Genomic DNA, 26,076 nt, shown 5'->3' on the forward strand with positions numbered 1-26,076 from the left:
GTTGACTACCATCATTCGTTCGCACTATGATTTATCGGCAAAATGCAGCGAACACGGGGCACACCCGCCGCTTGCTCGCGCAATCTTTTTGCGCTCTCGGAACGCGCGTGTACCGCGATTAATCACACGTTGTCCTATAGCCTCTATGTACGGGACACGCACACATATGGATCCGTTATTTATACATGGCATGAGGAGAGTCATGACGAAAATTTATACGTGGCGGAGGGCCGTGGGACGGAGGAAGGAAGCCGCGGGTGCGGAGCAGATTCGAGTCTTGTAAAATTACGAGAGTACGTACGTGCTCATTTTAACGAAGTACCTCACACGATATTTCGACACGGATATACGCACACGTGCGTGTCTCTTTCATTTCGGAGGTTTTCGGGCTCTCCTATCTCCAGGGGCTATCGGTGAGTTGGTCGAATCGTGAAAGCTCGGGGAGAGCAGCAGATTCGAGATCGGAGCGGAGCAGGAGCTTATACGCGGCAGACACTCTCGGGCGCTGGCAAGGCTCCGGAGGACCGCGGTAAATTCGTGAAAAAAGGAGAATGAGAAAGGTGATCGATAAGGCGACGGAGAGGAAGGGAGGAGGAGGCCGATCGATCGATCATCTGGGAAGAAATCTCTCGCGAAATTCGTGGATCGGAGCACCGAGATATTTCGTGGAACTGTTTTCACATAATTGAGAAATTAAAAGGATAAAAGTGATTGAGAAATAAGAAGAGCGATATATTTAGCTCCGAAGTACCGGCAAACCCGTTCGACCAAAGTTATACGTACCGAAGTGACAGCGCGGAGAGGCGAACAGCGAGAAACTGAGAGCGAACAGGCGTCTCATAACGAATCGCATTTTTCGGGGAGAAAAAAGAAACTCGGAGCAAAGTGCGTGAGGAAAACGCAGCGGGCGCGAATCCTCGAGGATTCTCGATTCCCGGAGAGTCGTGATACTCGACGCGTGGACATAAATACTTACGCGTATCCATTTACGCTCTTCCTCCGGCGCATCTTCCGCACGCATCCTCACAACCGAGAGGACGCCGTCTGGCTCATTCGCATCGCGGAAAACATTAAGATGCTCCTCCGAGATTAACATAAATAAATAACTGGCGGGTGGGGGCGCCTCCCCGGACCACGAACGTTATCTCGGGACTCGCCGCTAACGTTGTAATTAATGCATTATTAAAGGCGCGAGAGAATGTAATTATACTGCCCCGCGGAAACGGTGGATAATCATAGCCTTCTGCGAGATGCGCGTGTGTTTATAACTGAGGAAAGCATGTATAACGTATAACATTTACGAGAGCCGAAGACAGTAAGAAGAAAGAAAAATGTAAATAAATGACCGAAGATATTTTTCCTTTTGCAGGAAAAAGTCAAGCGTTGAGAAATACGGTGAGTGTAAAAACTTTGCGTCCAACACGAGGCTCGATGCTCCAAATTTTTTCATTCCAATTCAATTGAAACAATAACATTAATCAATAAAGCGATTGATAATGATAGAATTGAATTTATTTGTTTTTCTCTCAAATTGAGAACAACCAGCGTGTTTTATCGGCCATTTTTTCTGTCGCAGTCTCATGTATATATGTTGTTGCAAACGTAGGAGCTCGCGTATTGAATTTCCGGAGATACGCAAATAGGCCGATCGAAAATGAGAGCGATAGGAGCAGCAACTTGATTGACGTGTGTACGCTCACAGCGGCAACAAAGGCCTTATTTAAATGTTTCTACAGATTAGCTCTCGTCAATTAATCATAACTTTCTGGACTTGTGTGTTCACTCGTGTTTGATGTATAAAATTCTACATCGATAAGACATCGCCGACTTTGCACTCGTATTACTAATGATCGATGGTCCACATTACTCGATCGCTCTTGCTCTCTCTATCTTTTGGCAGCGAACTGCATAGTCTTCTGAGAAAATGATTGCACCGAGTCCCCATGCATGAGCCAGTCACTTTAGATGACTGGTGCACTCGAATGTGTGTGCACAAAACCGTCTCCATGCCTCGAATCTCTCTCTCTCTCTTTTTCTGCTGTCTCGATGCTTGATGCACAAGACCACCGTCATCGAATGCTGCGCCGAGGAATACCGAGTTGGTTAACTCAAATCCAAACGCCTTCGTCGGACTTGCGTAAACAAGGCTGAGAGCGAAACGAATGAAGTGGCAATATGGATCACTGGATCTTCGATTATTTTCTTAGAATCTGACCAAATGCATTCGTACATTGGAGAATTTTTATTTTCATTCTTATCCACATGGTATTTGGTAACATCGCGAGTGCGAATTGTTAGTAATGGATTGGGAATGAGATCAAACATGAAGAAGTTGCAACGCGAGATTGTACGGCAAGTTTTGAGTTTAAAACTTTTTCCAAAAGCAAAAGAATCGACGACATTATTATTGAAATCATTTAGGAAGAGAAACAAGCGATAAATGAGGAATGAGGAGAAGGAACGAGAAGAGGAGGGGGGGAAGATTGGTCGTACAACGAGACAGCGAAAGAGAGGAAGAGAGAGAGCGAGTTCGTCTGAATGTTCATTGGGCACTGGTAAGACGAACAAATATTTACGAGAGACCAACGTCGGTCGACGTCGGTCGACGTTGTACGAACGAGAGAACTCTTGTTTCCCTTGCTCCCTCGTTCTCCTTTCTCTTCTTCCGTCTGGACTCTACATCTGCATTTCTCCATAACCTCCATCCTACCATGCTCATGTTGAGAGAGAGTACGAAGAGAAGCTGCTCGTTATGTACTCCCATAATATCGGAGTCTTCCTCCCGCTTCGAAGATGAGAGCTCCGAACGTTGGATCGCTACCGAATTATTAATGCTTGCTCAACTAAGAATGACACGAAGGAACGCGCGAGAAGCAGAATTAGAGATGGAAGCACGAGCCCGAGGAACGAAGGGAAATGGGAGAGCTCGTTCGCTCTCTCGTCACCTGTCCGTTATGGTTAACCATTTTCGAGCTGAAATGTTCTTGGCATTTGGATCCAAAGGTCCACACGTGACCAAGATCCGATTAAATAGAAATACTTCATTTTCAGTGAATTCTATCCATCATAAAAGCGATGTAGGCGCTTCCGCACATGCGTGCATGCGTCCGAATATATCTTCGGAGTCTTCCGATAATTGGTCATTTGAGGATTCCCTTCGTCGATTATTTGCAAGGTGATTTTCAGTGGAATCCATCCAAATAGTGACGTTGAGTGACGTCGATGAATATTTCGAGGGAAACGCATTCGTTAGTAGAAATTGGTCGTTTAATTTTTGAGGCGAGTAAGCTTTAAGGAGCTGATCAACAATTTACTAAAATCTGACGTCAGCTGTTATGAAATGGCAGACATTCATCGACGGTCGTCCAGCAAGAAACTTATTAACATTTGAAGTTAAGAGTTGTGTGATCCTGGGTTTTGCTCTTCATGGAGTTCGGCGTCCATGCTGATCTGCGAATGTGATGAAAACACGAGCTCCAATGGAAAGATCTTTTGAGGAAGAAACACTTCCGCTTTTTTCTCAATGGGGAAGACGAAGAAGATGTTTACGAATTAAACAGGTGAGCCTCAATCGAGCGATGACGCGTAGCCGGAGGTGCTTTCTTCCTTTCTGGCTAGTTCGTTGGCACGTACGTCTCATCTGGCTGAGCCCCATTTTTGTGTACGAGGTGAGACGCTGACGAACGTGGGCGAGGAAAGTGATAATGTTTCGGAGCGTTTTTCTCATCCCGCAGAGGGATGGGAAGAGCAAAATGGGAGCATCTACGAAAACTATTTAGAGGGAAGCTGAAAAGTGAAATAAGGAGAGAGGCACGGATCCTGAGGAAGTGAAAGAAAACGAGAGGGAGAGAAAGCGAAAGTGAAAGAGGGAGAAAACGAGAACGTGCTTTGGCAAGTAGGGCTGGATGGCATCTGTGCTTAAGCGTGAAGTGGCTGATGTGTGTGGGCTTGGCACAGTTCTCTTGGCTTTTCGATGATGGGAAGATGGAGCAGGGAGAGAAAAAGGAAGAAAAAGATAGTGGAGAAGGTATATACTTCACTCTACGAGAGATATAAAACGCTCTCGACTCTTGAGAAGCGAACAAGAGTGTCCCAAGAAGTGAAGGATACGAGGAAAGCAGAAAGAACGGAGGGATGGTGTGAAAGAGGATAAAAGATCCAAAGAAGAGCTTCGGATACGAGCATGGAACGAGGAAATAACTCGAGAAACTCGGCGACGGAACGTTTAAGCCTTACGTAGAACCAAGAAGAAGAAGAAGAAGAAGAAGAAGAAGAAGAAGAAGAAGAGGAAGAAGGCGCTCCGAGGCGCTCTCGCAGCACACACACATCCGAGAGCGTTCCACGCTAGCTTAATGATGTTTGTTCAATGAACGCGTCGGCCAAGCTCAAAAATCGTTCTCACACACAGTACACGGTGTGAGTGGTACCACGTCTTCGTGTACGTGCTCAACCGTACGTGCAAGGATCGCCCGAAAGAGACAGAAAAGCCATGAGTTTCACACGAGCCATTAATAATTGAGAATTCGCGCGTGTGAGTTCCCTTCGAGTGAGCGTGTGTTGTTTGTGGGAGCGGGCCAATCCCAGGGCACGATGGAAAGAAAAAAAAGATACTTGCACGCTGCTGGACCAAAAGAAACTTCGCGTACAGCTTTTTTTGAAAATCGTGCCGATCTACGCTACTCCAGAACGATATTCTTATCGCAAAGGATCTTGAAAGTCGAAAATCCGATCACGCTTCAAGCCTTTTTCGAAACAGAAGTTTCAGAAATTTTGAACGTTTTTCGTCGCTATCGATCTCGACAATGAAGCACACGCCGCAGCACGCACCAGCTTTTCCTCAACCGTTGATCGCGAAACTCCGAAGTTATCGTTTTTTATCGAAGTACAGACTCGTCAGAAAAGGATCTTTTTTATGGCGAGTGGAACTACGCCGATCGCGCCACCCCGGATAAGAGAGAGTGTCTTCCTGTAATCTTCGTGTCCGTCGAGACGAAGTCTGATGCGGCGATGCTTCAGAGCCCGGGACGCGCGCGGACCACTCGAGTCTCGCGTCACGTCCGGCGTTCGTGAGAGCACTGGGCACTCACTTATTTTATACGTATGTCCACAAGCGAGCTGGATCTCGCACACTCTGCGACGAGGCTTGTTGCTTACGGGCATTGGGAACTGTGAGTTTTCGAGAATATAATAATGTACGAACGTGAACGTTTCATGCTGGCGTGTCCGCGTACGTGTATGGATCTCGTATACAGCCTCACTCATGTGCAATTCTATGTAGTACAGAGCTCGGAGGGAATGGATAAGTAGCTCGACAAACTCTCCACACGCATACAATGTTAGCGGAGCTGGAGAATACGAAAGATTGATCGATCGCCAGGATTTCAAAGATCTTTCTTTCCGTCTTCCTTTTCCGCTGCTTTGTCCTCTTGGACAGATGACTCGTGACTTTTGCCAACTTCCTCTCCTCTTTCGCTTTCACGATCCGCCTCTTTTTCTCTCTCTCTCTCTCTCTCTCTCTATTTCTCTCGCTCTCCGACACGGTAAAACTGATTTTGAAACGAGGCTATGCACACATCGATCAGCGATTACGATCAATAAAAAGTTATGTAATCTCGAGCCGTCAAACTCTGTGGCAAGCTGTGTGGATTCGATTGACCCTGTGTGTGCTGTTTATGGTCGAATATCAGGCTTTTTCGCACCGACAAAGGTTCTACTTTTCGGAACTATAGCCAGGATACATAGGTATAAACACATGCACTTATAAAACTGAGGATCTATAGAACGTGCGAGCCAAGTACGAGCAACCGGTGGTCGCTGATCCGAGGAATAAACAGCTGTACATAGTAAATCTGCTTCGACGTACACAGAGACATCTCTATTCTGGTATAAAATGGGAGTGAAGTGGAAAGACGAAAGGCGATGAATGGATCGAAGATTCGAAAATCCGTGATTACGAAAATGCTTTCTCAGCTTTTCATTTCACATTGTCAAGTAGTCGAGTGAAAAGGGGGAAAAAAATGTGAAACAAAGAAAAACTTCTCCGATTAATGGAGAGAAACGGTTAGTCTGAGGGAGAATAAATGAACACTTGTCAACGTTTCCACATTTATAAATCGATATATCACTTTTCGTCGTCGTGTGTCTGAGTCGCGGGCGGGGTTTTATAGTGGAGTAAATATATATCGGTGTATGGTAAAAAAAGGAAGGAGAAGGCGAGAGAGAATGAGAAGAAAAAAGTTGGAGAAGGAAGGAAAGAGTACAACGAGGATCGGTGAACGACGTCGGGCGCGGAATAACGCAGAGAGGCTGTTGTCGTTTGTGGGAATATTGAAGCTTCGCTTCTGCTGGATGTTGGTGTGGCTGAGAGCTGTCTGTGAGAGCAGTGGCTCTCTCTCTCTCTCTCTCTTTCTCCCCCGCGCTCCGTTCCTCACAATCATGCAGAGAGAATAAGGGGACAGAAAAGAGGAGAGCGAAAGAAGAGAGAGAAGGCTCCGTACAAAATGCAGCGCGACGAGACTCGAGAGAAGATCCTCATGGGAGCGAAGGAGCGAGGAAGGCAGATGGAAAAAGACGGAGAGAAACGCAGACCGTAAGCCCCGTCTATATCAATTACGCGTGTTTTCTTTGCCCGACGACGAGAAAGACGAGCGAACAGAAACGCGAAAGTCTCTCTTGCTCTCCCCATGTCTTTCTGACGGGCTGCAAACGTGTGCGTAAATATATACGCGAATAAATTGGTGCGAATTTGAACCACCGTATAACACGAACGTTCACACCCCATCGATTCCAGCAATCTTCTCAACCGTTATCCTCGTAAATCAATATTTTTCACACGGACCAAAAAACAGTTGGGATTAATCTCCGACAGCCGAAACCCACCGAATTATCCCAATCGATCGGATTCATGAAATTCAATGAATTCAAACTCAATATAAAATCCAATGATCCAATTAATCGTAATCGGAAAAATCACTGATCTATCAGCAAGTTTCCACCCCAATGTACGATCAGCAGCAATGATTGAAATCGTCTCGTCGATATGCGAGGAGAAACTGCGAGATGATCCTCGTCCCAGCTTAACGGTGGTTCAAATTCGCACCGAAACACTCGTGTTTGTACACCGACAGAGCGGCGGAGGTTCAGCGATACACACCGACGTAATCGGGAACAGAAAACAGCGAGAGAAGAGCTCTCGTCTCGTCGGGGATAGATAGCATTCACGGAATCTCGTAACGAGAGGCTGACAAACTCTCTACACGGACTGGCAATGACGGCTTTCCTTCGCTCCTACTTTTGCCCCCACCCACTTCCCGGCTGCACGGAATCTTGCTACAAATTTTACGGTATATATTGAATGTTTTTAATGTAGAACATAACTATGAGTATACAGGTAGTCCGAACAAGAAGATTCTTAATAATGTGAACTGAAGTGAGGGTCGAAAAGCGAGAGTCGAGACAGCAGCTCTTTCCGTTGCGATTACTCCGAAAGCTGGTGCATGGGAAAAACGCAAAAATCTAGGCAAGCCAATGTTGTTGGGCCTCAAATACGCAGCGAAGGATTTTCCGTCAACAATTTTCCGTCTCTTTGTTCTCGTTTTTCCTGACAGCGGTTTGAAAAATCACTTGAGAATCGTGAGGGAAGCAAAAGTTCAATAAAAGCTGGTGAACGCAGCGAAAGAACGAAACGGAGACAAGTTAATACGAAAGTTATTTCGATCGAGGACGTTTTTTTCGGGCCGATAGTCATTACGCGTATATTTATTTTATCCGAGGAGTTGCCGGTTTCGTTTTATCCCAATAAAAGTAGATAGTAGTAAAAACGAGCTCTCGTCACTGCGGGATTCTGTGTTTTCCTGTATCTCATTTCTGTCATCGCCTCGAGGGGAGAAATGAAACATAAGAAGTATAAAATAGCTGAGGAGTGGAGGAAAATCTGCGGAGCTGCGTGCGTGCCGACGCGGGAGAGAATCTCGTCCATAACTCGAGGACGGAAAAAATATCTTCGGCTTATCAGCATGTATTACGGACGTACATGAACGCTCATCCGCGGTCTTTCTGCTCCACGATTTTTCTCGCCGCTTATTGTAATGAGGTTCGAATGTGGAATTGAGGAGAAACGAGGTCAACGCGCAGGAGACCGATAAGATTAAAAATATTCGATATTTTTCTTATACTCGAACAAAATGGAGGGAAGCTACGCCATGATTGAGCTCATTAACGATTTCGCGTGCACGGAATAAGGTCAAATCGTGATTGGAATAAAAATTACTGTAATGAAGGAAGAGCTCGGTAGAGCGCGCGAGAACAGGAAGGAAAGACGTGGAGGCGGAAGAAAATAGGGCGGGAGGAGCGCGGACGGAAAAATAGACGAGAGTTTCCTATCTGGAGGCGCCTCTGGCGAGAGCGCTCGATCGAGCGTTCGACAGCTGAGCGCATACACACTCGCATACACATTTACATCCATCCACATGGAGAATCTACACAGCGCGGTAGCGCCAAACGAATAAGAAGTTAAATTGGTAGAGAACGCGGGACGAGAAGGCAGAGGCAAAGACGCGGCGGCGTCGGTCGCGCGCACGCGGTTCGAGCAAATAAAGAGCCCGAGAAGACGAAGAAGATGAAGAAAGGAAGCGGAGGTGGCGGAGTCCCGATATATAGAGGCGAGTCGCGAGTTACGGGTGTATTTTACATATTTAAATTGGAAGTGTCGATTCCCTCGTTCCTTGGATTGACAGTCGGGCCGCAGCAGCACCGACGTTAGATCGGGCTATCGACTCTGTCTCTCTCTCTCTCTCCTTCGCTTCTACGTAGTGGAATCTCGTTTCGTACGATATCGCTCGCTCGTGTGTGTATTAAGCCCTTGGAATGGCGAGGAATGCAAGGAAATCCGAATGCGAAATCTCGTTGAATCGCACGAGGAGTTGTGCACAAAAATAAATCTGTTCATAATCCTATAGATTCCCTGAAAAGTCGTATTCCATGCCAGAAAAATCGACGTCGAGCACTCGATTTTTCTCGCGACCTCTTATTGCCCTCCACTCGCCTATTCCAGTTTTTTCCTTTGCGCGTACAGCCATCATTTTTGTTTTTTTTCTTCCGTCAGTTTTTCGATGCCTACTAGAAATCGGGGTTTCTGGTACACGATGAGTGTGCATGCCACCCATTTTTTTGCTCTATTCGATGTTTGGCAGCATCGATTTAGTCGAAACGAGTCGAGCGAAATATGAATTTTTCGAGTACTCCGATTACACAGACTTCAATGATTTTCATAGCGTAAGCGCTCGTTTTTCTCTTGGCACGTAATTGCAAAGATATTGGAAAGGGAAAAGTCGTGCGATCGATTATACCATGAAATTACGCGCGCAGGCGTACGAGGCCAGAATTCATTTCCAGGAAACATGACAATTTATTATTCAAATTCAATAGCGAGCTTCGAAATGAGTGTTTCAATACGCCTTGAGCACGAGTCGATTAACTGGACTTGGCGTCGGATGAAAATAAACATTGGAACAAAAAAATTGAAGTGCTTCGAAGCGCCGAGAAAAATCGAGATCCTGGAGTGTCAAAGACGAGCGAATATTACATACGTCCAGAATTTTCAAAAAATCGATTTTTTTTTACAGATTATTATTCTCTATAATTTCAGGGATATTTCTGTGAAAGTCGATTATAAAAATTCCCTATGGCTCGAAAGTTATTATAGAAAACGTGACTGCCCAACGAGAGAGCCTGATGTGCACTTGAAACTTTAAATGCGTTTTTCTCAAAACTACTTTTTCTGGCGCGGTCTGCACGATAAGTCATACAGTTTTTAATGTTTTTTTTTAATATTCGAAATTGCTTTCTCTATAGTTTGTCGAGTCGGATTTTTGATATTGTGATTAAAAAATTTCATAAACATAATTATAGTGTGAGATTTATGACACAAAATGCAGACTTTTTTTTAAACTGCTGTAAATTGATAAATTTTTCGAGATTCATTTTTTTTGCGTTTTTCAAATCTATCAAAATTTCAAGAAGAAATAACGCTGACCGTGGAGCGACTTTTCTTTCGTAATGCTTCAGGAAACGTGATTTTTTGTGTTGTAATTTTAGAAAAAAAATGAAATAAATTTGTTTACAAAGTTTAAATACCGATAAACAATGTGTAAAAATGATTATTATTAATTTATATTGCTATCTTTTCTAAAAACAGTTTTTCTTTCATCGCGTTTTAGCCACTGCTGGACACATGTAAGGCGCGTTAACTTTACACGCACGGAAAACGAGAAAAGGAAAGGAACGCGGAGAGAACACCAATTAAAATTGTAACGCGATGAATTCCCCGATAGAACAGCTGCTCGACTCACACGCAGCTTCGCGCAACCTTTTACCAATAATATTCAACGAATCGATACAAAGTTTTTCGATTCAAAGCATCATATCGATTTCATATTTAAAGTAAAATAAAAAACATCACCAGAGTGGATTCGTCACCTGGGAGAGTTTTGTTTCACTCTCAACTGAGTTTTCAATTCGATCGCATGACACTGTCTTTTTTTCTTTCTCCGGGTGTTTAGCGATCGCTGCATGCATCATCCGCACACATGCGGCAAAGGGACACGTATTTTTATCACTTTTATCCACACACAGACGTGCTTGCACACACACACACACATACACAAATTTATCATGCTTAGTCAGTCTCATGTTCCCATAACACTGACGTTTTCCGACATCACTCCAGCACACTTCAATTATAGGTATATACCGTGTACTTAGCCTACGTTCTTCTCTCTGTACGCGAGCACGATCTACATATGAACGTAACGTGTACAATAATATAAGCTCGGGGGACGAGAATGGGGAGGAAAAATAAGAAAAAAGGCCCGTGATACACCTTGCGGGAGGCGTTCGAAGAGTTCCGAGCCACTGAGCATCGACATCAATTATTCAGCTCGAAATTGTTCCCCGGATGTGTGCTCATACGTATATATAAACATGAATGTATTCACGTGCGGATATAAAAATGGAAAAAGAGAGGAACACGTGGTGAAAATCTGCTTTCGTACTTCGCCACGGGGTTTTCGCACCAAGAAAACTTGTACACGTCAGCTGTGTATTTTGCGACTTATTATCGATGGAATAAGTTGAGCCTGTGGAGGGTGGAACGAAATGTTGCTATTTCGAACTCGTGCAGGTATAGATTTCGATTAATTATTCGGGGTGCTGAGCGTTGCTCTGGATAAGAAAAGCACCGGAACGAAACTGTACGTAAAAACTCGCTTATGTGAATGCAGCATAGATAAAAAAAGAACAACTGGCCGGGCCGTGTACTAGGAATGGAACGCGACTCGGAGAGTACACTCGTGAATTATTCTCGCTTGTCCCATTTTCATATTTCAGTCTCATCAGCCACACACCAAGTTTTGTAAGGGGAATAACAACAACTGGGGATCCGGAGGATTATCGATTATTCAGCAGCGTCGATATGTGTACGCGATTGGAAATGTCCAGTCAAATTGAATCCTCTCCCGAAATCGCGCGCTCGCATTCTAAATTCGTCAGGCAGCGAAGCATTATCTTGATATTCTCGAAATGACTGCGCTGTCGACTCGACATCGACGGGATTCTTACCGCGTCTCTATGATTTTTTCTCCTTCTGCAAAATGCTCTAGAAGTGAAAACTTTTGGAAACTTGTTTGTGCACTCATCAGCTGCCTACGCCTCAATAATTCAGCGTCTCTTTCAATCGCTTCTTCATAAATGAGCTGAAAGCTCGACGTTGAAGAACGACGGATAACTCTCCTCGCGATCTTGGCTCGACTAGTTGTAATTTAATTTATAACTAAAACGTTTCACAATGCGCTTCTCTCGCTCTTGGATTAATTGCACGAGCCATTAACTCAATTGATGCATTAACGGATTGCGCGTTATTCGACTTATTGTGTTTATACACCCCGTGTGCACTCGTTATGCATGCAAGATTATTCGACAGTCGAGGTGTGTACCCGTCGCACTTAATTTCACCAAAGAGCCTGCCGAAGTAAGTCTTACACGTAAAGCCGCTTCGAGACTTCGAACGACGATGAAGTGACGAACGAGAGATAACTGACGAAGAAGGGTTGTAAAGCTCTGCTACAAGACACGTTGACAAAGTTTTGTCTTCGCTCATGGAACGACGGATAATCGAGTGACGCAGGCCCGAGACAAAGTGCTGAATTAACATCTCGTCGATGCTGTTAAACAATCGGCGGAAAAGTCTACGATTTAACGACAGACTTCACGGATACAAATGTCTCCGCGAGGTGCTAAAACATCGGAAAATCGAAGCACGCTCCCATCGGAACTTCCCTCAATCTTTCTTGAGAGCTTTCACTTTCACGAAACTCTTGTTGTTTTACCGTGATCGCTGAATCCTTGACGACTTCGGGAACTCAATTTTTCTTGAATTCTGACACTTGCTTGGGTGCTCTTTGGAAGCAACGACTTTTTTTTTTGACACATTTTTACGGAAAGTTGTCTGACTTCTTTGGAATCTACGTTGAAGAAAGAGCTTCCTTTTGTTAATTCAATATTTTAACTACTTTACATTATTCATTGCGTTCGAGTTTCAGTCCGCGATATTTTTGTCATAAATATTTCATTGGGGATAAGACCGGGATTCGATCAAACGGAATTTAACTTTGAAATTTTTGATTCATGGTTTGATCCAATGGAGGCGATTCTCAAAATCATACTGAGACTGATATTTTCCGAAAGATTTGTAATTTCACGGAAAAAAGTTTTTTAAATTAAGAAGAAGGAAGTTTACTCCAAATTTTTACTCCCCATTTCCACTCCAAATATCAGCTTCAGATTTTGCTTGTGATCGGGAATCAGCTACGAATTTCTACTGAATTTTCTTCTCCACGAATTGGAATAATATCATGAAAACGGAATTTTGTTGCCGGAATATTCATGTCCAAATATTCCGCTTGAATTCCCGAGAATTCTCACGGATCGTGCCTTCCAGAAATGCAACAACGAGCTTAGCTTCCATCCATTCGTTAAGAAGTGAATTTCGAGAAACTTTATCCTCGCATGAATAATGTGCGAGCCCGACGAAAGATACGGGAAAAGTTGACTCGGAGTCGAACGTCACGAAAAGAGAAATTCGAACAAAAGGAATTCCGGTGCATCCAAAAACGCAGTTATCATAAATAATGCGCAACTGACCTTGAACGACGGTCGCAAGGGCCGCCACGACGAGAAGGATCTCGATCCTGTAGGACTGCATTTTGGGTAATATCCAGAGAGGCAGGTAAGAGATCACACTTTGCGTAAAAACTGTACGTTTTACGATAAAAACAACTGGTTTATCACCATCACTTTATCATCGTAGAAATAACACGAGCTCCCACTTATTTCCTCGTTATGTTCCCTCTCGCGGGGTTATTTTAATGAGAACTGATGGGATCGAACACACGTGAATAAAAGAAAAACACTGAGCGATTTAAATATTCGGTATTCACTGGGTCAGCACACTGAAGATTCGAAAACGTAAACAAACTAAATTTCAACTCGAGGGGATAGTATTTGGGAGTGGAAACGAATTTAGGAGCGATTGTTTGCGATCGCGCGCGAGGCGATCGCAAATCGGAAGGAAACAAGCGCGCTGATAGAGTTAAACACGCGTGACCGGCGTCGTAGAACCGATCAGCTCGTAGCACGTTTGGGAAGCAACAACCTCACATTTCCCTTGGCATACACGTTAACGAGAAAAACCTCGTTGCTTATACTCAATTCCACGAAAATTCCTCTATCGTTAATCCCCAAGGAAAGGGGTGCTAAACATTTGGTACTTTCGTTCGATAATCCACATCACTCGTCGTTAGCTGCTGTGAGCATTAAGCACAAAACCACACCGTCGTTTCTCTTATTATTTTTCCAAACTATCGATAGCACGATCCATTTTTATTGGCAAAAATGATCATTCTTGCTCAGCACTGGGCAATCAAGTCACAGTTTTCACGATACAGGGGCAGGCCGAAAATCACGAAGTCGTTGTTCGATCGTTCGTTTCCATGATGAAAACTTTTCGAAATAGTAATTTTAAAATCGAAAACTTTTTCGATGAAAACCGGCGAATATTTGGTCGCAATGTTAAAGTCGACGGAGCTGCGGCTCCGTTCGTTCAATAGTTAAAATCAAAATACTCCAAAATTTATCGCGATGGGTGATCGCGAATCGACTAAATTCCGAAGAGCGATCGAGCGAGGTAGAAGGGGAAGTATACGCAACAATAAGTATCCGTGACAACGCGACGACGGTCGTCTCGCGACTGCTGTGGCAGAGATTCGGACGCGGCGCCACGCGCCCCGACGCTCCCTCTCGTGTCTATTCGGCGATCCTCGGCTCTCTGGCGGCTAACTCGAGCCGCGCATGCTCACGAGCGTCCGCGACACACGCGCGTTCTCCGATGCTTCGAGCTCCTATCGAGGGGGTTGAGTGGCAGGATTACATCGTCGAGCACAGACCGAGGGATGAGTTTTTTTATAAGTTCCTTTATACTAATGCGTATACGGAGTTTGCTTACATATGACCGGCGGACAATACCGAGCCCTGGAAGGTCCCGGTAATCATCAACAGCATCGGCATCGTTTCGTACTCCGTTCCTGTCGATTCTAGTTTCTAGATCAGAAAGATCAGTCCTTTTTTTTCAAATTCCTCGTTCCTTTTTTCATTTTTTCAGCTCAAATACAGTGCAAAATTTTCATCGTTTTTAAGGAGGGTGGATCGCGACGATACAATGTTGTCATGCTAAACCATGTTAAAAATATGAAGAATTTCAAAATGATAAGAATTTAATAAAATTTGGTAAATGTATTCTTTGAAGATATCTAAGATAATACACATTTTTTAAGATTTTTCTACCACATAGCTCTCGAGTAATTGAACACTAAAGTTCACGTGCGTAAGCATAGAGTTTACAGCTGTACATCTCGTGCATAGCAACTTCCATTTGACGCTCAATTATTCGATAAGCATGTGGCAAAAAAATTTGAAAAAAATTGTATTTGTATACTTGATGCCAAAGAATGTTATCACCAAATTTGATGAAATTCTGATTATTTTGATTTCGTGATCCACCCTCCTTAAAGCGATGAAAATAACTTCAACTTTGAGGAAAAAATTAAACTTTGATGGTATCAGAACCCTTGAAATAATTTCATAAACACAGTTTTACATAAATATTGTTATTTGTTATTTCCTTACGGCGGATTCAGTTGAATCTGGTCTTCTCGAGGCGTATTGACAATTTTTTTGCTATTTTTGATGTTTTGTTTGTAATATAAAAAATTTATAACGTAATATATAATAAACAACAATAAAAAAAAATAGGCAGTTTTCATTTGCTGTTCTTCTCTCCTACCCATCGGGGTATCGTCGCGAAAATTAACGTAGATCATGCCCGTAGGATCGTATTTTATGGGTGTCTAAATTCGGTCGATTTTTACTTCCTAATTAAAGATATCATCACTCTAAATTAATGTCAGAGTTATTTATTCAAAATTGTGAATAAATTTTGTCAACTTATTTTTTGGCGAATGAAATTACAAGCCATCAATTAATCGAGGATCCATCACTGATTGAACCCGAAATTTTATTCGTCCCTGGCTAAAATACTATAGTTTTTTATGCAAATACACGCTTTAGAGAGCGCAAAGGGAAATGGATCAAGAAAAAAGTGTTAATAAAAAGACAGCAATGGCTCAAGTCAAGGAAAAACAAAATGTCGAAATAAGCAAATGCGAGGTCACGACTGCTCGTTACCAATTTTGTTCAATTTTTAAGGGGGGGGGGGGGGGGTAAGGTCAAATCATACGAAAAAAGCCATGTTTTTGTGAATTTTTTACTGACGACACAGTAAAAATATCTTTACTTAACCAGTGGTACATTGAAGTTTGATATTTGGAAAATATCTTCTCAAATTTTCCGAAAAAAATATTAAAAAATACGGCAATGGCAGCAATTTTTCAGACGTATCTCCGAAAAAAGTAGGTTTGCGGTGCCCCTCGTAACTCGCCGCTGGATCATCCGAAATCAAAAAATTAAAATTCATTCGTTAGATAATAGTTTTCCCCAGGTAACGCTGGGAGGGTTTTTCGAATTTCCAATTTTTCCGACCACTTTGAAGGGAAAATCACAATTTTTTGAGAAAAAATCGGCTAATTTCTTTATTGCAAAATAAAAATTATTAACAAAAAAAAACTCTCCAGCGTTACCTGGGGAAAACTATTATCTAACGAATGAATTTTAATTCATTGATTTCAGATGATCTAGCGGCGAGTTACGAGGGGTACCGACTTTGAAAACGTGAGTTGTGGGAAAAACGCTTTAAAGTTTTAAACACTAGATATTATGCATTCAATTTCAAAAATAAAAAAAAATGAAAAAAAAATTAAATACCTTATCCCCCCCCCCTTAACGTAACATTTCTTCGTTACTAGTAAAACAATCGTCTCGAACTTTTTCCCAGACCTTCATTATATACTTCATTATTATTGTGTACGATTTCATAAAAAAATGGTAAGAAGCGTTCATTCGTTATGTGGAAAGATAAGCGATTTTTCACGCACGTTTTTCTTCATATTCAAACACGTTTATTTAAATAACCAATAAAACGAACCATTTAAAATTTGATACGCGTGTCAGTTGACTACCCATCGAAGCTCTGTGTAAATTTCAAGACTTTCTTAAGAAAATCGTTTCGTGCACCTTAAATTGGATTTTCCACAAATATTTCTGTCATCCCGACGTTTCGTAGTAAACAAAACAAAGAAAAAAATCAGAATCTCGAAAAAACAATAAGAAAACTGGAATTCCAGGTGTTACTCATGAACTTGACAGAGCATTTGAGTCTGGTCGAATAAACCGATCAATGGTAACTTGAAATAAGAGCAAATTTTCATGGTCGAGGATCACAAAGGCAGGAGGACGAGAAGTTCGAGAGTGTATTAAAGTGGAATGAGCGTGTTTATATTCGCATTACAATATCCTGTGTTGGCACGAGGCTAAGCTCGTGAGTTTAGTTGCTCGTGTATAATAATCGTTCTACATTGTATATTATGATATCACATTCCTTCATGCACACGTGCATCTCTCCGAGTGTGTGGACAAGACCGGCCGAGAGAATGATCTTCTTTACCGCGTAAAATCGAGCACGAATGCTTCTCTCGTGACTCGGAGCTATTATTGCCTCCATTTGAAGAGTAAGGTGAAGAAAGAGGAAGGGAAAAGCTCAGCGGAGTTTAAGGTGGGAGAGGAGAGGGAGGCGAACGGCTTTGTGAACCGCGTTGTGTGTTCCCCGTGCCACCAAATTGTGCCGTATTAATCTCACCGCGAGAGGAACGAGTTATAATAACAAACCCTGTGAGTTCTACCTTCGCGAACGGATATGGGCCAACAAGAATTACAAACGATAAATCAATGCGGGGGCATTGCCTACGATTTATCGCCACAAGTCCGCCGGATATATACATGGACGCCGATTTGAGCGCTGGTGTTTGTTGCCCTGCGATGTAAAATCAACGTAAATCGAGAGATCTGCCGAAGGCTGCATACAGTTATAGAGGAAGAAGCTGAAAACGAAGATACTCCGATAATAATCCATCGAAAAACAGGTTTGACCCGCATTCTCGTCAACATCTATGGGTTTGTCGAATCAATATAATTTCAGATGAATTATCGACCCTCGGAAACACTCTAATTATTCTCGACGTCATGGAAATCAATTGCCAAGGGTCACCTCCTTTATACGTATGGATACTCGCACACAAAGTTCTCTAATTGAACTAACGATGGATCCGTCCATTTGCCTAATGATGAGAAACTCTTGCGATCCTGCACCATTATTCATATATTACAATGAGACACGCGGTAGCATCTCTCGACGCATATTAATTAAAGACGAAAAAACGCTCAAGAGAGTGGTTCGTTGGATCTAAGAAAATTATTCGTCCGTTCCTTTCCTGGACTGCGGTCAGTTTTTTTAAATATAAAAATCCAGAGAATTATTGAAGCATCAATTTTTAAGTTTTTTATTCCTCTCCCGTGAACTATCCCATCGGTTTCTACTTCCGGGAACTAATTTTTGTGTTTTTATTCTCTTCCTATGAGCTTCGGAGGCTCCTCACAAAGCTGCATTTTAGTTTTTCAATAAACATTTTTTCTGCTTTCCCATCGACAAGAAAAAGTAACTCAACGAATGTATTCTCCTCAGAGTTTGAAGAAATTCGTTTAAATAAATCGGGTCCGGACGATTTGAATTACGAAAACCGTGGCACACGCGCCCAGCTTACGAAAAATGACTTTTCCGCATTTTTGTTTACGTTCACAGGTACGTTGCTCGCATATTTGCATATGAAATTCGTCGCGGTTCTTCCGGTAAAAGCAACCCCTGAGCAGCGTAAGAAAAGAAGGAGAACTTTTAGTCCCGAAGTTATCGGTGCGCGGTGATCTCGGAATACGGTTAGCCATTAGTCTCGGGTCGTGGTTCTTTCAAGCTGGAGTGTCTCGTAGTTGTCGCAAGTATACGGCCGTAAGGGCGGCCCGTATTAAACTCAAAATACAACGCTTTTTTCCATCCGCTTTGTTCCTCTCTCTCTCTCTCAGTATCCCTCAAGCAAGTTTTTTAACGCGCGTGTTTTCTTGTAGACTCTCTCTCTCTCTCTCTCAGGCTCAGAGTTTTCCATTAGTAAACTGTGCAGGGCTTCGGCAGGGCTGCTCTGGACCACCTAGCCGCACGTTTATATTCAACGGAGTCAAGGATCCATGACGAAATCACGATAGAAACGCTCGTGTATAACGATACAAAGGGAGACGTAGCGAGTGTACACACGCACACACTTCGATGGCTAGATGTATATAAATGGGCAGGAGAGGAAGGAAAATACGTATGCGGGAAAGGAAAGCGTAGGAAAACACAATAAATAAAGAGTAGTGAAAAATATGGTGGTTTTTTGGAGAAAAGGAGGAGAGCGAGGGAAAAAGGAGGGAGAAAAAGAAAGCCTATGCGCGACGTAACATCGCACCCTTAAGTGCCATGGCGCCCCTCGGTCCTTGTACTCGCGACTCTGCGACTCGCTCCCATACATCAGAAGTGACGCTCGTCGACTGCACACGTCGAGCATGTTTCTCTCCGCGGTGCAGTCGACTATCTCAGTCGAACTATGCCACGGTGCGTTTCGGTTGACGAAAAAGGGAAAAACTGGCGAACCGAGTCCCGGAGTTTTCGGCGGTGGGGGCGAAGAAAACCTCTTGGTTATTCGTTTAGTTTATCGTGGAACGGAAAGGCAAATCCTCACGAGTTTTTTGGGCTGGAAGCTCGGCAGCAGATGCCTCCGGGGCGGAAGGCTCCGCGCAAGATTTCATCCGGATAAGGAAGTTTTACATTCGACTTTTGCCGCGTCCCGAGCACGGCTATCACCGCTAAAAAAGACGCTGAACAAGAGCACTTTCCGGAGGCGGAAAAACTTGAGGCAATTAAAAAAAGTCGCTCGAGTCGACGGACAGAAAAAAACGGGCTTTCGGCGGACACGATTGATAAAAAAGAGCAATGAGCTTTCACCTCGTGCGCCAATTCATCAGGAAGCAAAGAAATCTGAGATTTGGGAAGAAAATATAGAAGCGAGCGAACTTCTGCTCCGGGATCGAGGTATCAATTCATCGGGTTTACTGCCTCGATGATTTTCTTTCACTCCTTTACCATTATTTCGCAAAAGCCAGAGACGAAACTCTCGTTTGTCCTGGTCATCCTCCGCGACCTCGTGCGGTTTAGTGTTCGGATCATCCCGGAAATGCCCCTCGAGACCAAGAGCCATAACCAATCCCCTTCTCCCACTCGCTCACCGACACATACGTTCGCCACTATCGCGCAGCCAAAGGGGTAAAACCAGAAGCAGCAGCAGGAATAGGGAACACATACGGAAGGGTCAAGCGCTCAGATCTTTTGGCCTTGTTCCAGAACTGTACTTCGCTCTCTTGTATAAATTCACACATCCGAGCCCAGCTTCCTCTCTCATCTTCGTCATCTTGGCTTAAGCTCCTTCGAACCCATCTGCCTTTTTTCTCCTTCCAATCTTCGCCTCCTTAACTTTTCCCCATCTTTTTATTCCACCCAATTTTTCACCTGCAACAAGCTGCTCAACGGATCTCATTCGTTTCTGAAATTGCCAAGTTTTTTCGGGCTTGTCACCGCACTCGAGGCACGAAACAGCCTATTACTTTTAGCCATTTATTTTCAGGGAGGCTGAAAATTCTCGAATATAACTTTTGTAATAAAATGATTATTTACATATTTTTGGTGTTTGACATTCGTATTTTCTTCTCAGCAAATTCCCACTAGAATGTTGCAACTCTTTTCGCCCAAATCCTACAAATAAGTTAGCAAAGTTGAGATCATTTTTGTAAACTTGCCAAATGAACTTTAACCAATTTTCCAGTAAGTTTTTGATTCCATCATAATCCGACGAGCACCAACGAAAAACGTCAAAATTATGTTCACAACCCTTTTCGTGCAAGACAAACTTCGTAACCGCGCTCGGTCTACGGACCTTGACCTTTCGTAACATTGAACAATATCCTGAGTAAAATTCGTTATCGACAAAATCGTGGAACGTAACAACGAGATAACGGAATCGAAATCGAAGTACCATTCGATGTGAAGTTCGATAAGATTCTACCAAGTTTGAGACGGAGGATGACGAGAACATTTTCGTCGTTGTATACACCCGGGGGACTCGATATTGGCAATCTGGAGTTTCGGTATTGCTGGAGGCCTCAGCAACGTACAGGTTAACCACGAGCAGGAGGACGGAAATCAAGCGAACTGCTTGTGTGCCGGGTTTATTAGTTATTATGGATAATTTGACGGCTGCGATTGAGTGTACAGGCGAGTTTCTCTCTTCGAATTCAAGAGGGATGGAGGGATCGATAATGCCGAGTATTTGGGGGCACGTAACCATCGCGAATTTCCGATGTTCGATCCGGCTTGGACGATTCACGTGTGCATTATATTCGTATAAATAATACGGTTTGTAGACACATCGATGTAGCCTCCGTCGTAGGGAAATAACCACGAGGCTAAAAGACACGTATCCCAAGTATAAAAGTATATCGAGGGAGCGAGTCGTTCTATCCGTTGATCGAGAGGAAGGTGGAGTTAGTTGATTATACAGCTCGTTGCAAATATATGAAGGGTAATCCTTCTCGAAGTTGTTTAAATAATACACATAACTTTGGTGAAATTGTGAGAAAAGACTGCGAGGGCGAGCACGAAGCTTATAAATACAGAGTCGTAGGTAAAATGAGGGGAGAGAAGGAGAAAAAAGTGGACGTACATCGTGGATCGATATGAAATTATGCGGTGGAGTATTATGCATGATAGAGCTGATATTACAGTCACGGAAGACATCCAGGATGTGGGCATCGGATAAGTTTCGCAAGGCTTCGCGCCTGTATCCGTCTCGTTCATCTCCCGATTTTCGCGTATTTTTCCCGCGCGGGCCGATTCAAAAAACACGTGGAAAATAGGAGGAAGGAGGCGAGTGGAAAATAAAAATGATATAAAATAGTAAATAAGAGGACCGTGCGCGATGCACTTTCGTGCACGATCCGAAGGATTCTTTCATGGCCAGGTGCACGCGACACGGGCTTTTGTACCAACGCGCTACATTATGTATGGGACACCGGTGTATTTTCAGCTATACTTGTATTGTACGAATATAACAGTGTATAATGCAATAGCGTAGAATATTGAGACTGTTTTCTTCTCCTTTTAGCCAAGCAGCTCCGCGAGAGAGTCCGCTACAGTATCTCGTTTCTACACGAGCTTTTGCAACACTCTCGAGATCCGAGTCCGACCCTCTCCACAGGGAATCCGCATACCGTGTGTGCATAGAAAAAAGAAGAAGGAAAGAAGAAAAACTCTAGGGATATAGGTACAATCGTCGTCGTTCAGTCTACCCATGAATATAAGCACTGCGCGCTGCTCCGCCCTCTCGTACCCGAGCAGTCTGTGAATGCAAAAGTATAAAATACGAGAAAAAACGTCCAGGCTGACCTGAACGAGTTTTTCGTTTTTGTCACTCTCAACTTATGGAGAAGATCCTCGCGCCCGAAAGTGGTTTCTTCCGGTCACTTTTTTGTCGTTCCCTTGATCGTGGGGCTTCCTCCTTTCTCATCTGTGCGCCTCTTTTTTCTTTACATGTAGGCACACATACGTGTGAGCATATAAATGTATAGGTGCCCGGAGTGCCAGCTTCACCGGGCACATCGGCAGCTTATCGGAAAGATTTTCTACTCGTCTCGTCGTCTCGGCAAGTCATACGAACCATCTCGAGCGAGAAATTGGAGATTTTGCAGCTTTACTTTCGTCCCAATCTACCAGATAAAAATCTTGATATTCACCGGGGAGACTCTAGCTTCTTTTTTATTTATTTTTTTCATTTTTTTCTACCGATAATTAGCCGATAACGCCGAGTCGGTAAATCTTTTCTTACTTTGACGTTGCCTCTCATATTGTATACAATGTTTAACGACCCGTTAAAAAAGTATCTCTCGTAACTTGATTCTCGGTCGCCCGACCGCTGGTTTTACGCTTTTCAAACTACACTTTGAGACTTTCTTTTAATAACTGTGCGAAACAGATGACACAACGGTCTATCTGATAATTGGAGTTTTTTTTAACTCATGTTTAAGGAGTTTCGGTACAGAAGTCAAAATATTAAGAAATTGATCAAATTTGGTGATAATGTTCTTCAACATCAAGTGCGAAAACTCAAATTTTTTCAAAATTTTCTTCTACTTAGTTATCGAGGAATTACGCATTAAAGCAGATTTCTCATGCCCGGAATTTATACCTATATATATGGAAACGCTATGCTTATACACGTAAACTTTAGTGATCAATTACTCGATAACTGTGTAAAAGAAAAATCTTTAAAAATTTGTGTCGTCAAATTTGGCACTAAAGAATATGTTCACCAAATTTTATAAAATTCTGAACTTTTTGAATTTTTTAATTTTTTTAGCATGGATTAGCATGGCAACATTGTATCGCCTGTACCGAAACTCCTTAAGACAGAAAAACGAATTTCAAGTTCCAAACTGCATAGAACAAGTCGATATCGAAGATTAAGGCTTTTTTTGCATAAAAAATCCTTTTTCTGTTCTTGACTTATAAAGTTCATAAGCCATGGAATTGCAGTTCTGTCATGACTTACTGCAGTCTCGATTGGCTCACCATGACGCTGCACGTAGCTCGCATCACCTGCTAAAGTTCAAGTCAATTATGAGATTGAAGTTATGCTGGTTGCTCTAAATACCAAAATGACAGTTTGTCCATCAACGTGTCAATGGCAGGTGAGACCCGCCTTCGCAAACTTGTGAATATGAAAAAAAGATGACGAAAGCGAATAATTAACACACATGTCGAAAAAAAATTTTTTATCGGGACTTCGGTGAGTGAATCGTGAATAACAATCTTTTACGAAAAATTTACTTTTTTCAATCCATCCTCATTGAATGATCGAACAATCCCAGTAAATTTTAAAACGGTGCAATGACAGATTTTAGTGATTTAATTATTAATATTTAATATTAATTATAATAGGGTATCTAATCCTAATCCATTATATTAATTTTAAATTTTCATATAAAATTATTGATATTAATTAAAAAAATTATATTTCACTAAAAATTTTATAATTTTATAAAAAATATTTATTTTAATAAAATTTATTAAATTATTTCAATTGTTTAACCGCAATTGCTGGCACAACATTCATTAAAATTATAAATATATTCTAAATAGAAAATTATTTTATATTTGAATTTAATTATTAAATTAATTAAACTTTTTTTTTTTAATTTTTCTAACAAATATTTATGATTTCATTCTCGACCTTCATTTACCACAGCCACTAACTAAGTTCTGATTCCTTTTTTGAAATCAAATTTCATCGAGTATACGAGTATGAGGTTTCGATTGGTAGTGAGCTGGATCGATTACCAATTCATTATCGATACAGTGAATGATGTCAGGTTGAATAATTCGAGCACTTGAAGCCAAACAAGGAGAGTCGGTAGGAGGCACACCTACAACACAATAGAAAGAGGCATAGAAAAAGCCTAGCAGGGACGGTGTAGCGCAACGGCATGCGGTATAATGTGCGCGAAGGATATCTGTACTTTTGCATGACTTCAAAGTCCCTCCCTTTACGTGGACACACATTTACGTTGCAACGTTCATTTGTGGCTCGTTGCAAGAAGTGACTGAGTCCGTGACATAGACCACGACTTGGTCCTTCTTGTAGCAAGCCACAGATATTTAGTACATGAATATTTGCTTCTCTCTCTCTCTCTCTCTCTCTCTCTCTCTCTCTCTCTCTCTCTCTCTCTCTCTCTCTCTCTCTCTCTCTCTCTCTACCTGGTTGTCCCCCCTCGCGATGCCTTCGCGATAGAGTTGGCATGAGAGACTGCAGAGCGTGGATATGTGTGGAGAAATTCACACAGGAGCACACGAGCGATGCTCATTGTCGTCGGCAGAGTCGGCGAGGCAGCGGATCGCGTTGTTGCCGACGCAGCCGATACACACGTTGGATATTTTCCCCTCGAATCAGCGTCGCCTCCCCTGGCGTCCCTCCGGTGCATTAGCATCGGCATTCACTTATTGTTTTCATTCGGTCTAGCGCAAACGTATGGTGGCTGGGCTGCGGCAGCATCAGCAGGGTCCAGCTCATGTGGCCGAGAGTTAGTCTCTCGTTACTGGGAGGGAATGAGAGGGACGGAGAGCCGCGGGAGGGGGAGGGAGAAAGAGGCAGCTCGCGTGTGTGCCCGACTAGCGTATTTGCAATGCTGATATCCGATGATAACGCATTCCTATCGTTCTGTGGCAGTTGCATAGCTCGTGGCATGGTCCAACATGCTTCGGCTCCGTGCCGGAATCGACGCGAGGGCTGTGTGTGTTGACGGTTTTCTTGCTTTTCATATCTATATGGAGACGTCCGTGTGCCTACGTATACAGGCTCGATGTCTGCACACGGTAACCCCGGCGATGGTTGATGGAAGCATGGCAGAGTCTCTCGCCATTATCCTCCCTAGTTATTGTTTTGATTGTTCGTAGTTGCTCAACCGCGAGTAAATATTAATTGAAAGTTGCAAGTTTCACGGGACTTATATACACCACGGGCCGATATGTTCCAGACCGGTCTATAACTCTTCCCTTCTCATTGTCCCCGATGTTTTTTGAGCTTGTTTTTTTCCTCGGTTCCACGGTTTTTGGCCGCGACATATCGCTTGGCAGAAAGCACTATGTAGCAAGCCGCGGAGTCCTCCCTCGGGGAATTCGCGAATGGGCTATCGACAAACTTTCCCCCATATTCATAGGGTTCTCGACTCCGTCTCTCGGTCCCCAAGTTTTGTATACCGCTGCACTGCTGGCACACTTTTTCTCTGTTTTTTTTCTCTCTCTCTCTCGCTCTCTTTATCTGCCCTGTTCTATGATCGTTTCCATTCTTCTTTTCGTGTACTCTTTTCATCGCTGTCGCCGTTGTTGTTCCTGGTCTACGGTATTTTTTTGGCGGGTCGCGAGCTCCGGATCGTTTCGGAGCATGCGACGAAGCTATCGACGAAACGAGGAGACAGAGCAAATACAGGACAAACGGACGATATTCTTTGTCGAACTCTTTTACCTTCGATGTCCATTCATCCTCCCTGATAATAAGGATTATCCATTACTTTTGAAGCCAAATTAAAATCACAATCTGATCCTTGAGATCGGTTAATTAATCAATTTACAGGCTCGCTCTATCGCGAGAACTTTCAGTGATGTATAGCTCGTGTACCCGGGTTATATATTTAACGCTTTCTGAAAGAGAACCTTCGACACGCCATTCGAAGACCGCATGGAGACCAGAGCGAATGGATTCATTAAGGTCCGATAATCTCTCGTGATTGCCCGCGTGTTCGAATGTATCTTCATAAACGCTAGTAAGCGGGTGCCTGTGTGTCTCTGTGTATGTGGGTGTTTCTGTTTATAGTAATGAAACGTTA

General features: G+C 43.1%; 1 protein-coding gene across 1 annotated transcript in view; it reads right to left on the reverse strand.

The window, feature by feature from the left end:
* Positions 1-14,285, reverse strand: part of robo1 (roundabout 1) — a 285,369-nt gene extending 271,084 nt beyond the window's left edge. The window contains exon 1 of the mRNA XM_043416409.1: positions 13,198-14,285. Within this exon, the coding sequence (XP_043272344.1) occupies positions 13,198-13,258 (61 nt within the window). The 5' untranslated portion in view covers positions 13,259-14,285. The remainder of the gene's footprint in view (positions 1-13,197) is intronic.
* Between the last annotated feature and the right edge of the window lie 11,791 nt (positions 14,286-26,076).

The sequence above is a fragment of the Venturia canescens genome, chromosome 1 (genome assembly GCF_019457755.1).
Source record: "Venturia canescens isolate UGA chromosome 1, ASM1945775v1, whole genome shotgun sequence".
NCBI lineage: Eukaryota > Metazoa > Arthropoda > Insecta > Hymenoptera > Ichneumonidae > Venturia > Venturia canescens.